A 13,519-nucleotide genomic window follows, 5' to 3' on the forward strand; every position below is an offset into this window, starting at 1 on the left:
CTTTTTTTTGGGACATAATGAACAGCAAACCTAATTGCTGTCATTCTCAATAATCAAATAAACTGCAATAGAAACTGACTAGGTTCATTTATAATCATTTGAAAGTTAAACAGAGAAATCGACTGGAGCGGGGTTTGGACCTGCGGCCTCCAGATTGATGCTTCAGAGCTCTACCAACTCATGAGCTATCCAGCCCCATGTTGGCGGTTTCCCATTTTGTTACTGTCTTTGTTCAAGGGGCACTAGTCAGAAGCCACAAACCCATACATGCCATGTATCCAAGAATCACACTCCAAGTCACAATGCTCGTACATTAGCAATGCTGCAAACCCGGTTGAAAGGCATTGACGAATTGGGGAATCACCAACATAGGGCTGGATAGCTCAGTTGGTAGAGCACCAGAAGAGCGTTCCAGTAAAGACTTTTATTCTTCTTAGGTTAGTTTTGTATATTGATTTGTTTTCATCAGTATTATTTTTTTGTTGGCGGTTGTCTCTAGGATCATCGAAGGCTGTCCCAGCATGCGGCTACGTCCCTGGCCAACCTCCAGCAGCTGCGGTCAGCGATTGCCGCACGCAGCCTGGCCACGTCTGCTGGAGCCTCCACCTCAGCTAAGACTACCAAAGATTAACCCCTTCCTTAGAATGGTAGTTACAAATAGTGAGGTTTTGCAAGCGAACGGATATGTCCTCAGGTCGTGTAGTTTTGTGACGTCATATGCAACACACTACAAGGATAGTGCCTGTTACGCGTCAGCGTGAAAAGCATATTTAATTGTCAATTTTCACCCTCTTTTCCAATAATAGGCATGCAACTTTTCATTGGATCAGCCGATTTCCTCTAAAAAAAAAAATTGAAAAACATTTAGAAAGTCTTGTAAATCTTTGAATTTCCATTTTTTGGGGTTACTTTCCAGTTGCATGCCTGTAATAAGGTAATACATCTTGAATGATTTGAAAGAGGATGCATTGGTTAACATACATATGTGACATTTGTCAGTGTTTCAAAGCAAGATTAGCTGCAAATATGGGGCTATCATTAAGGGCTGCCATTTTGGATCACTGCTTTGGTAACGATAAACGCGTACACAATGTGAAACAACAGATTAAAGATGATAACCGTTACGTGTGCTAAACGTATGCGTACACGTATCTGATCGGTTGCAAAACCTCTCATATCTTCTGCAAGATCCCACCTATCCTGTCACCCTGACAACAACACAAATTTCAACTCTTTAGATGGACAGCTGGAAACTGTACCTAATTTGCATAACAAAGGCTCCCTCCTGGTTGTATACACACATGCTGATACAGGGACTGGTTTAAAAAGTTGAAGAGAAATTACGAGCGAGTTGGATTTATTAAGCAAAAATGTATGTGTGTGTCTTTCTTGTACTGTGTTGTTTCACACTTTTAGATCCATTTGAAAATAAGCACTACAGTGTATTGTATAATTAGCACACGTTCATTCAGTCAAGTTAGACTTTTGTGGAATGTGACCACTTGTTAGGAAATGGGACCTTAGAGTGCTGCCAAACAGAAACCATTGCTTAGCCAATAAGCCAATTTGCGAATTCAGTTCGAGGTGCCCTGACTTGCTCGAACGCTTGGCACTTTTTAACTTTGAATTCTCCCGACCAACGAGACTGTTGCTATATCACGTGATTCGGGGCAAGCCTTACGCCAGCAACCCCCAGCTCCGGAATGGTCTGGTGTCTTTGTACCATTCTCACCCAATGCGTTGATGCTGAGCATCTCTTACGTAACTAAGAGCTTGCCCCGAATCGTGTGATATATTAATGGTGTCTTCGGTCTGGAGAATTCAGAGTTAAAACGTGTGTGGCGTTATGAACAAGTCAGTGTACCAGATGTTATTCAAATTGAACTCGCCTTTACCGGTAGGTTATTCGCAAATTGCTTATTCCCGGCTGAGTGCAAAATCAGCAGTGTACCAGTTGCCCCCAGTTTAGCGGCATGAGAATTTGGCTGGTAAACCGTGTTTACTGTGATTAGCAATTAATGAACAGAGGGCAGCTTATCAAGACTGCTGGCCACTACAATTCAGCCAAATGTCATCACATATTGGACATTAATGGCCACAATTTGCAGGGAAAACAATCTCCAAAAATGCAATCCCTCCACTTGGACATAATTTCTTGTTGTATATATATCAACATTTTGTCTGTGTGTATATAATGGATGTCAATGCTGCAACATAGAGAAGAAGGTTACACAGTATTTTGTTAATTAAAATTTGAAGAAAAAAAAGGTAAAGACCTGAAAAAGTCTACAGTATTAAAGACAATGTGTTGTGCATGAATATTAACGTCACAGTTATACATGTAGTTTTTAAAAAGCAAGCTTTTTCTGCATGTGTTTTGGGTCAACAAAAAGTTGCACTGTAATGTAAAGAATGTGCTTTAACCTTTTGGGGTGGGTTTTGAAAAATCAATGTCAGACATTGATTGATTTTTTTTGTTACTGGAGATATCGAAAACTTTTTATGTTATTTTTGTACGAATTTAAAGAAAATCCTCTAAAAGTTTTGACAAATTATCAGTCTGATGATGGTATTCATAAGGAAGACTAATTTAAAAAGTTTGTGTTTCTATCTTCTTTTCAAATTGTGTACTATTTTCTTCTATATTTCAGTTATCGTTTATAATTATGACTTGAGCAATGCATGTTGTTTCACCTGAGGAGGGGAACAGCAAGCAGACTTAGCCCCAGTTCAGACAGGCGTTCTACAGTCGCGCCGAACCAAATGAAAGGCAAGATTTGAATTATTACATGTACATGAAAAATTCGAGGTCTGAAACAATTAGGAGACCGCCAGATGACAGAAGATCAACAGTCGTAGCCGTTCAGAATGACTAAGGAGCGACTTGATTACAGACGTCGCTCTAATCATGAGCCGAATTCAATGCAAATGTAGTGACCTTGCGACATATCACACAAGCCGCCCATAAATTAGGACTGCAGGCAATTTGATTAACGCATGACGCAGTGCTTAAAATTTGAAAGTTTTCTTGTTGCAGAATCGATCCTTTCAAACACGAGATTTTGACATCGCGTTATAGAGCAACACAAGATACAACAACAGAATTTTAACAAAAAACTGAGACTTCCAGTATCCATACGGTACAGGCATCGCACAGTTTTGAAAAATAAATGTTCATATGTGATGTGATGTGCAAAAGATAATGTGAATTGTGAACGCATATGGTGTGCTAGCGGTATGGCTAGCTGTCTTCGATACGCGCGCAGTACACTCTGAATAGTCAATCAGTGCCAGTTTAGTGAAGGAAGGGGCATGCAGCCCATATGCATCAACGGCGCTGCGCAATGTCAGCTTGTTGCTAAGATCTGTGTTCAATTGTTTGTACACAATACTCCAGTGTATTAAGTTTGCTTGTCTGAAACAAAAAATTGAATTGGGTCGACCTTGAGTTGCTCATAATCAATTTAGTTCGGCGCGATTCCTGAAGGCCTGTGTGAACCGGGGGTGACAAGGGACTCCTCAAATCTGCTTTAAAAAAAAATGTTTAGCAGAAAATTATGCTGAGCACTTTTCTTTATTCAATCATTTGTACATTTTTTCATTAAAACAGAAAGGGGAAAAAAAATTGGGAAAATTGAAAGGGAAAACTGTTTACCTTCACGCCTTGTAAATGCTTTGGTCGCTTTGCACGTGTTTGTCTTGTGTGCCTACTTGTTCATGTGCACAAATAAATAAACAGAGAGAGAAAGAATCCTAAACTGAGTGCATCGTGTTGTTCGCTGTAGTCCTTTCGTTTGGCTTGGATTATTGAATCTTCGGTTTTTGAGTGAATGTAGTCATTTTGAATTGTATTTTTTAAATGTACAATTGGAAATGTGCTTGAGAACATTTGACAGAGTCATACCCTAAAAGATATACCTACAGTGTTAGATACACACTTTTTGCTGTGTCGTACATAAGTCAATGATATTGGGGGGGGGGGGGTTCAGGTTGACGCAGTGGTTACTTTCCTCGCCTTCCACCGCTATGGCCCTGCTTCTTCAGTCCCTACTTGATTCTGTGTTTTCCCTCGGAATATTCTTCTGGGGTTTCTTCTGTAATTTCTTCTCATTGTCTTCTCTCTACCGGTTTCTTCAGGCTTACAAGTTACTTTATAAAAAGATATAACAAACAGAAGACATACTTCTCATGAGGCTAAAATTGCCACTCAACAAAAGTATTTTCATCCACTTGAAACTTAAGCTTGAACATCTGAAGAGCCCCCAATATATCCTTACTCCTAATCTGTTTGCCCTGGGTTCATAACCAGCCAGGACTTAACTCTTTCTTTCTATTGATACCAGGGGATGTTAATTCCAAGGTATATAATGACCCTGAGAAACTGCTAAGTGTAACAAGAGGAAATGGCCTAGAGGCTCATGACGCCAAGATATGAACACCATGCACTATTGCACTGCTTCAAATTCAGTCAATGTTCCGATCAGGTTGGCGTAGCGGTACTTTCCTCGCTTTCCACTGTTGTGATCCAGGTTCGAATCCCGCCTGGGTCAATATTATGGATTGGGTTTTCAGTCCCTACTTGATTCCGTGGATTCCCCCACAAAAATCTTCTACGGCTTTCCTCCGACATCTAAAACTGTAAGCTCTTCTCATTGTCTCCCCTCTGTAGGTTTGCATTACTTAATTTTTAAGATAGTTTGTCCTCCATTACTACAGTTTGGAATGGGTTTGCACTCTCGCCAAGTTTTTCTCCTCGTTTACACAAGACACTGTTGAGTGAGAGAAAAACAATATTTTGTCTTAATCTTCTGTCTATTTTGTTTATTTTTCATTGTAAATAACATGGCCACCGTTCAAAATTAATGCATTACTTAATTTTAGAGATAGTTTGTCGTCTATGACTACCGTTTCCGAGCAAAAAGTCTGGAAAATGGTCTGTTTAAAATGGGACTGCACTCTCGCCAAGTTTTCCTCCTCGTTTACACAAGACACTGTTGAGGGAGAGAAAAGCAATATTTTGTCTAAATCTTCTGTCTATTTTGTCTATTTTTCATGATAAATCACATGGCCACCGTTCAAAATTAATGCATTACTTAATTTTGAAGATAGTTTGTCCTCCATGACAACAGTTTCCGAGCAAAAAGTCTGGAAAATGGTCTGTTTGGAATGGGACTGCACTTTTGCCAAAATTTTCCTCCTCGTTTACACAAGACACTGTTGAGGGAGAGAAAAGCAATATTTTGTCTAAATCTTCTGTCTATTTTGTCTATTTTTCATGATAAATCACATGGCCACCGTTCAAAATTAATGCATTACTTAATTTTGAAGATAGTTTGTCCTCCATGACAACAGTTCCGAGCAAAAAGTCTGGAAAATGGTCTGTTTGGAATGGGACTGCACTTTTGCCAAAATTTTCTCCGCGTTTACACAAGACACTGTTAAGGGAGAGAAAAGCAATATTTTGTCTAAATCTTCTGTCTACTTTGTCTATTTTTCATGATATATCACATGGCCACCGTTCAAAATTAATGCATTACTTAATTTTAGAGATAGTTTGTCGTCTATGACTACCGTTTCCGAGCAAAAAGTCTGGAAAATGGTCTGTTTGAAATGGGACTGCACTCTCGCCAAGTTTTCCTCCTCGTTTACACAAGACACTGTTGAGGGAGAGAAAAGCAATATTTTGTCTAAATCTTCTATCTACTTTGTCTATTTTTCATGATAAATCACATGGCCACCGTTCAAAATTAATGCATTACTTAATTTTTGAGATAGTTTGTCCTCCATGACTACAGTTTCCGAGCAAAAAGTGTGGAAAATGGTCTGTTTGGAATGGGACTGCACTTTTGCCAAAATTTTCTCCGCGTTTACACAAGACACTGTTGAGGGAGAGAAAAGCAATATTTTGTCTAAATCTTCTGTCTACTTTGTCTATTTTTCATGATAAATCACATGGTTATCGTTCAAAATTAATGCATTACTTAATTTTTAAGATAGTTTGTCCTCCATGACTACAGTTTCCGAGCAAAAAGTCTGGAAAATGGTCTGTTTGGAATGGGACTGCACTCTCGCCAAGTTTTTCTCCTCGTTTACAGAAGACACTGTTGAGGGAGAGTAAAGCAATATTTTGTCTAAATCTTCTGTCTATTTTGTCTATTTTTCATGATAAATCACATGGCCACGGTTCAAAATTAATGCATTACTTAATTTTTGAGATAGTTTGTCGTCTATGACTACCGTTTCCGAGCAAAAAGTGTGGAAAATGGTCTGTTTGGAATGGGACTGCACTCTCGCCAAGTTTTTCTCCTCGTTTACACAAGACACTGTTGAGGGAGAGAAAAAAACAATATTTTGTCTAAATCTTCTGTCTGTTTTATCTATTTTTCATGATAAATCACATGGCCACCGTTCAAAATTAATGCATTACCTAATTTTTAAGATAGTTTGTCGTCCATGACTGCAGTTTCCGAGCAAAAAGTGTGGAAAATGGTCTGTTTGGAATGGGACTGCACTCTCGCCAAAATTTTCTCCGCGTTTACACAAGACACTGTTTAGGGAGAGAAAAGCAATTTTTTTTCTAAATCTTCAGTCTAGTTTGTCTATTTGTCATGATAAATCACATGGCCACCGTTCAAAATTAATGCAATACTTTATTTTTGAGATAGTTTGTCGTCTAACACTACCGTTTTCGAGCAAAAAGTGTGGAAAATGGTCTGTTTGAAATGGGACTGCACTCTCGCCAAGTTTTCCTCCTCGTTTACACAAGACACTGTTGAGGGAGAGAAAAGCAATATTTTGTCTAAATCTTCGGTCTATTTTGTCTATTTTTCATGATAAATCACATGGCTACCGTTCAAAATTAATGCATTACTTAATTTTGAAGATAGTTTGTCCTCCATGACAACAGTTTCCGAGCAAAAAGTCTGGAAAATGGTCTGTTTGGAATGGGACTGCACTTTTGCCAAAATTTTCTCCGCGTTTACACAAGACACTGTTGAGGGAGAGAAAAGCAATATTTTGTCTAAATCTTCTGTCTACTTTGTCTATTTTTCATGATAAATCACATGGCCACCGTTCAAAATTAATGCATTACTTAATTTTAGAGATAGTTTGTCGTCTATGACTACCCTTTCCGAGCAAAAAGTCTGGAAAATGGTCTGTTTGAAATGGGACTGCACTCTCGCCAAGTTTTTCTCCTCGTTTACAGAAGACACTGTTGAGGGAGAGAAAAGCAATATTTTGTCTAAATCTTCTGTCTATTTTGTCTATTTTTCATGATAAATCACATGGCCACCGTTCAAAATTAATGCATTACTTAATTTTGAAGATAGTTTGTCCTCCATGACAACAGTTTCCGAGCAAAAAGTCTGGAAAATGGTCTGTTTGGAATGGGACTGCACTTTTGCCAAAATTTTCCTCCTCGTTTACACAAGACACTGTTGAGGGAGAGAAAAGCAATATTTTGTCTAAATCTTCTGTCTATTTTGTCTATTTTTCATGATAAATCACATGGCCACCGTTCAAAATTAATGCATTACTTAATTTTGAAGATAGTTTGTCCTCCATGACAACAGTTCCGAGCAAAAAGTCTGGAAAATGGTCTGTTTGGAATGGGACTGCACTTTTGCCAAAATTTTCTCCGCGTTTACACAAGACACTGTTAAGGGAGAGAAAAGCAATATTTTGTCTAAATCTTCTGTCTACTTTGTCTATTTTTCATGATATATCACATGGCCACCGTTCAAAATTAATGCATTACTTAATTTTAGAGATAGTTTGTCGTCTATGACTACCGTTTCCGAGCAAAAAGTCTGGAAAATGGTCTGTTTGAAATGGGACTGCACTCTCGCCAAGTTTTCCTCCTCGTTTACACAAGACACTGTTGAGGGAGAGTAAAGCAATATTTTGTCTAAATCTTCTATCTACTTTGTCTATTTTTCATGATAAATCACATGGTCACCGTTCAAAATTAATGCATTACTTAATTTTTGAGATAGTTTGTCCTCCATGACTACAGTTTCCGAGCAAAAAGTGTGGAAAATGGTCTGTTTGGAATGGGACTGCACTTTTGCCAAAATTTTCTCCGCGTTTACACAAGTAACTGTTGAGGGAGAGAAAAGCAATATTTTGTCTAAATCTTCTGTCTACTTTGTCTATTTTTCATGATAAATCACATGGCCACGGTTCAAAATTAATGCATTACTTAATTTTTGAGATAGTTTGTCGTCTATGACTACCGTTTCCAAGCAAAAAGTGTGGAAAATGGTCTGTTTGGAATGGGACTGCACTCTCGCCAAGTTTTTCTCCTCGTTTACACAAGACACTGTTGAGGGAGAGAAAAAAACAATATTTTGTCTAAATCTTCTGTCTATTTTATCTATTTTTCATGATAAATCACATGGTTACCGTTCAAAATAAATGCATTACTTAATTTTTAAGATAGTTTGTCCTCCATGACTACCGTTTCCGAGCAAAAAGTGTGGAAAATGGTCTGTTTGAAATGGGACTGCACTCTCGCCAAAATTTTCTCCGCGTTTACAGAAGACACTGTTGAGGGAGAGAAAAGCAATATTTTGTCTAAATCTTCTGTCTATTTTGTCTTTTTTTTTCATGATAAATCACATGGTTACCGTTCAAAATTAATGCATTACTTAATTTTTAAGATAGTTTGTCCTCCATGACTACTGTTTCCGAGCAAAAAGTCTGGAAAATGGTCTGTTTGGAATGGGACTGCACTCTCGCCAAGTTTTTCTCCTCGTTTACAGAAGACACTGTTGAGGGAGAGAAAAAAACAATATTTTGTCTAAATCTTCTGTCTATTTTATCTATTTTTCATGATAAATCACATGGTTACCGTTCAAAATAAATCCATTACTTAATTTTTAAGATAGTTTGTCCTCCATGACTACAGTTTCCGAGCAAAAAGTCTGGAAAATGGTCTGTTTGGACTGGGACTGGACTCTCGCCCTGTTTATCTCCGCGTTTACACAAAACACTGTTGAGGGAGAGAAAAACAATATTTTGTCTAAATCTTCTGATTAGATTGTCTTTTTTTCATGATAAATCACCTGGCCAATGTGCAATTTAATGTATTACTTAATTTTTTTAGATAGTTTGTCGACCATGACTATCGTTTCCGAGCAAAAAGTGTGGAAAATTGTCTGTTTGGACTGGGACTGCATTCTCTCGCCCAGTTTTCCCCCGTGTTGACACAAGACACTGTTGAAAGAGAGAAAAACAATATTTTGTCTAAATCTTTTGTCTAGTTTGTCTATTTTTCATGATAAATCACCTGGCCAACGTGCAATTTAATGCATTACTTAATTTTTTGAGATAGTTTGTCGTGCATGACTATCGTTTTCGAAAAAAAAGTGTGGAAAATTGTCTGTTTGGAATGGGACTGCACTCTCGCCAAGTTTTTCTGCTCGTTTACACAAGACACTGTTGAGGGAGAGTAAAGCAATATTTTGTCTAAATCTTCTGTCTACTTTGTCTATTTTTCATGATAAATCACATGGCAACCGTTCAAAATTAATGCATTACTTAATTTTTAAGATAGTTTGTCCTCCATGACTACAGTTTCTGAGCAAAAAGTCTGGAAAATGGTCTGTTTGGAATGGGACTGCACTCTCGCCCAAATTTTCTCCGCGTTTACAAAGACACTGTTGAGGGAGAGAAAAACAATATTTTGTCTAAATCTTCAGTCTCCCCCTAAAGAAGAAATAGCCGTGACAAGGGTGCATTAGTTAATATAGTGTGAATGATTTTAGGATTTTATTGGCGCTCCCCATTGAAAATACGGCATGAGCCCCCCCCCCCCCCCCCCCCCCCATTGATTTCCGGAGGCCTAAGTGTCTGGAAAAATAACCAGTCAACATTTCAGCACGCCTCCCTGAAAAAAATCTGGATCCACCGTGCTAGCCCCCCCAAAAATATTGGTTCTAGAACCGCGCCTGGCTGACTGAACAATTCATTGAGAAACCACAAGAAGTTAAAATTCAAACTTTTAAACAAAAACAATTAGACTCAGATCTTGACAATAATTAAAGCAATGATTTCGGTAATTACACAAAACATACATATGTAAGTTGATTCTATGCTGACGTAGTAGGGGTGTTTGAATTTGTTAACAACATGTGGAATCAGTTGATTTAAATGATTAAAATAACCCTCAAACATTATTTTTTTTTGCCAAAAATACGATGTTTTTTATTTTGTTTTACAAAAAGTGATTAAAAAAGGGGATGGTTAAAAAAGACACTATTTGACTTTAGTCGCAATTTAAATCAGTGTTACATGTAAGATCGTAAAATAATCTAATTGTAACAATACCTTCTAATTAAATAAAGAAACAGAGTCCGGGTGTGTGCAGCCTGTCCAATGCTGCTTACTATATTGTTCATCTGTTAAATACGTGCTAATCTACATGAAGTAAATGAACTGTGTGAAGACTATCACAGAAAATACATTCCGGAATTTGTGTCCTTTTGGAGTAATTTATTTGTTCTCATGCCCTAAAATTTTCGAGATCGAAAGTGTACTTTCGAATGCTTCTATTTTTACCAAAATTTATTTCCTGGGGCTGAAATTCTTGCTTAATATCCCTTACATAAAATACTTCAATTTGCGACAAATCAACACACCTTGAAAATTCCTTGTTTTTGAGTAAAATCCATACATCTATTTCGTGATAACCTTAGGTATTCACCTATAGAAATTGCTCTGTGGAGACGTATACATTGTATAATCTTTCGTTCCCTATTATTATTATTATTATTATTATTATTTATTCCTTATTTACCCTGGGGAAACCTCTCAGTGGAACACTGTTTTCCAGAGGTGCCCAGCAATTATACAGTACAATTCATTTAAAATTACAATTACAGAAAACACTCAAACTAGTAAACAGTAAAAGTATTGTGCGCATGTCTCCATAGGGTACCGTGTGCCAGATCATCAGAAGATGGCCGCCATATTGTTATTGGATAAGTTGGCGTCTATCAAAAATTGAAAGCTAAGGCAATACGGCGCATGTATGGAAAATTTGGCGCTTTTGTTCGCAATGTCCACATCCATTTCAAAAGCTGGCCGAAGCTGCCCAACTATTAGCTCAGAGCAGAATTTTATTATTGCAATGCAAAGACAAAAAAGCAATAAAACATATATTTTTAGACAAACATATGATGCAGAAGCTGTTATTTTGTATTTGAATCTGAGCTATACTATGGCAAAGCCATATGGGGGAGTAGTTTAGGTAGACTGTCTGGCAAGGTTTGACCTTTGGCATAGAAATATGTAAAGGTCACATAAATATGTAAATATGTATATACAGATATAAATATTAATTGATGGGGTTAAGAAATTCTGGCACAGTTTGACCTTTTGTGTGGATGGAATGAATAGGGAATAGGTGAGGGTTAGAAACCGAGTACAGTTTGACCTTTACTATGGGAAAGATTGCATAATGTATGGGGAAAATATAAAAATTTCAATACTTTATAGTTATGAATTTCATTCGGTGGTGCAATGGGAACGGTAGTGAACACGGCCAGTTGTGTGGCCGGCAGTAGATAATCTTTGGACAATGGGACTGTAAGCAGCGCCCGTGCAGTTTGGAATGGATTTTGTTGGAAAAGGTCATTACAGCCATAACAAAAACGTTGGTTTTTAAAGGGACACTACGGCCTGGACAGTGCCCAATTGAGCAATGCGTCTCGAATTATCTTTATCGGAAAGAGCATTATTTTTATAACACAAACATCATTTAAAACTAGGCGTTTTGTGTTATTTCGTGCGAGAACGAATTTCAGGGTTCACCATTTGCGACCCCACCTCCTAAAAACAAAAAACAACCCAAGCTATAGTTAAGTAAAGTGTTCGCCTTTTGCAGACATGTGAGAAACCACATATGCGTTCGACAGGAAAAACGTATGCGTACACCGTCGTGCATCCGATGTGAAGAACCGTGTTTTTTCCCCATCTTTTCTCGGGAACGATAAGACATTATGGTTCAACTAGATGTTTGAAAATAAGAATCAAAGCATGACATTTTTCGGGATTTCAAGCCTTAATGCCCCTTTAACGTTGTCTGTACAGGAATGCACCGAACCCTAGTTATACCTGTAGCATCGTGCGGGACTTGTTTACAAAATCAGGGATATAACTGTGTCTTTTTGTGTTAAAACAATGTATACTTCTATTGTATATTGAAGATTTAAAGTGTCATTAGACAACTAACTCATTTTGTCTAATTACCCCCAACAACGTCCCAAAGTTGGACACGGTGCGTGATAAAGCCATACATGAAGCATTAAAGACCGTTAATATTTCGGGGATTATTGACAGGGCGTGTCCAAACACTAATTATATGACTGCATGACAGTAGGCTTTCCCGATTGTTTAACTGTGAGACAACACTAACAAAACAAAAGAGTACAACTGCAGAAGGTATATACGTTATAACATTATTGCTTTATTGACGTCTTTTCTCTGTGAAACACCGTGTGTTTCACCCTATACCTAACGTTGTTCCAGTATGTATGTTGTTGATTTATGATAAATGTTGGTTTGAATTCAATTTATATCCAGTTATAATAATGGAATTATAACATTAATTTTGTGTATTAATGAACAACGTTGAATAAATGTCTAGCAAATTGAATTGAATTTGTTTTTAAACGTTTTCTTCGCAATTAAATCGTCAGTGATCTCAATGAAACGTTGACTAGTCTTCAATCATCACTGTCTTCCTTGTTAACGTCATCTTCATCTTGTTGGAACAGTCCGTCAAATTTGGCCTGGTGTTTAGAAATGACCCTGCTGAGAGCTGTGGGCATCAGAATGCCAGAATTGACTCTGTTTTCGATCTCGTCCACAATTTCTTGATGAGTATCATTATCTTTCAGATGTGACAGAAAATCCTTGTACTTGTTGAAAAAGATTCGCTCGACTGCCCTTGATGGGCCTCTCGTGGAGTTTATGCAACATATGTTCATCGAAAATTAATAATTATTGTTTTTTTTCTCTGCTTGGGGATAAGAAAATTCTATTCTGAACTAAGGACAGAATCATGGGTGTACCGTTACTTTAGATACAAACAATATTCCAAAGGAAATATTTTACGACTACTGCCTTTGCTTATATGATATTCTTAAACTGTGACATTTGAATTTGATTTTGTTTAATCAGATATCTCTAGGAAAAAAGGCAGAATACCCAATGAGGCGTTGTAAATAAAGACAGACTACTCTTACTTGGGGTACAGTATAAGTCCTTTCCATCTTGGGTACGTTCAATTTTCAAAAATAGAGATTCTTGGGATCACATCGGAAGGCTAGTTTTGTATGAAATCACACAAAACATTCACCAACATTCTAATCTATTATCTTATTTCTTTTTCCGTCTTAATTGATTGAAATCATACCTCACCAATTTTTCTCTCACATCTTAATGCAAAAACAAAAAATATATTTTGTACAGTCTAGCCAAGTCTAGACAGCAGAATTTTATTATGCCGAAG

The 13,519-nt window shown here is 37.5% G+C and overlaps 1 protein-coding gene across 2 annotated transcripts in view; it reads left to right on the plus strand.

The window, feature by feature from the left end:
• Positions 1 to 3,763, plus strand: part of LOC119721455 (chromodomain-helicase-DNA-binding protein 4-like) — a 71,587-nt gene extending 67,824 nt beyond the window's left edge. For both annotated transcript variants that reach the window (XM_038191535.1, XM_038191536.1), the window contains one exon: positions 500 to 3,763. In XM_038191535.1, the coding sequence (XP_038047463.1) occupies positions 500 to 631 (132 nt within the window). In that variant the 3' untranslated portion in view covers positions 632 to 3,763. The remainder of the gene's footprint in view (positions 1 to 499) is intronic.
• Positions 3,764 to 13,519: the final 9,756 nt, after the last annotated feature.

This window comes from Patiria miniata, unplaced genomic scaffold (assembly GCF_015706575.1).
Source record: "Patiria miniata isolate m_02_andy unplaced genomic scaffold, ASM1570657v1 HiC_scaffold_13, whole genome shotgun sequence".
NCBI classification, from domain to species: domain Eukaryota; kingdom Metazoa; phylum Echinodermata; class Asteroidea; order Valvatida; family Asterinidae; genus Patiria; species Patiria miniata.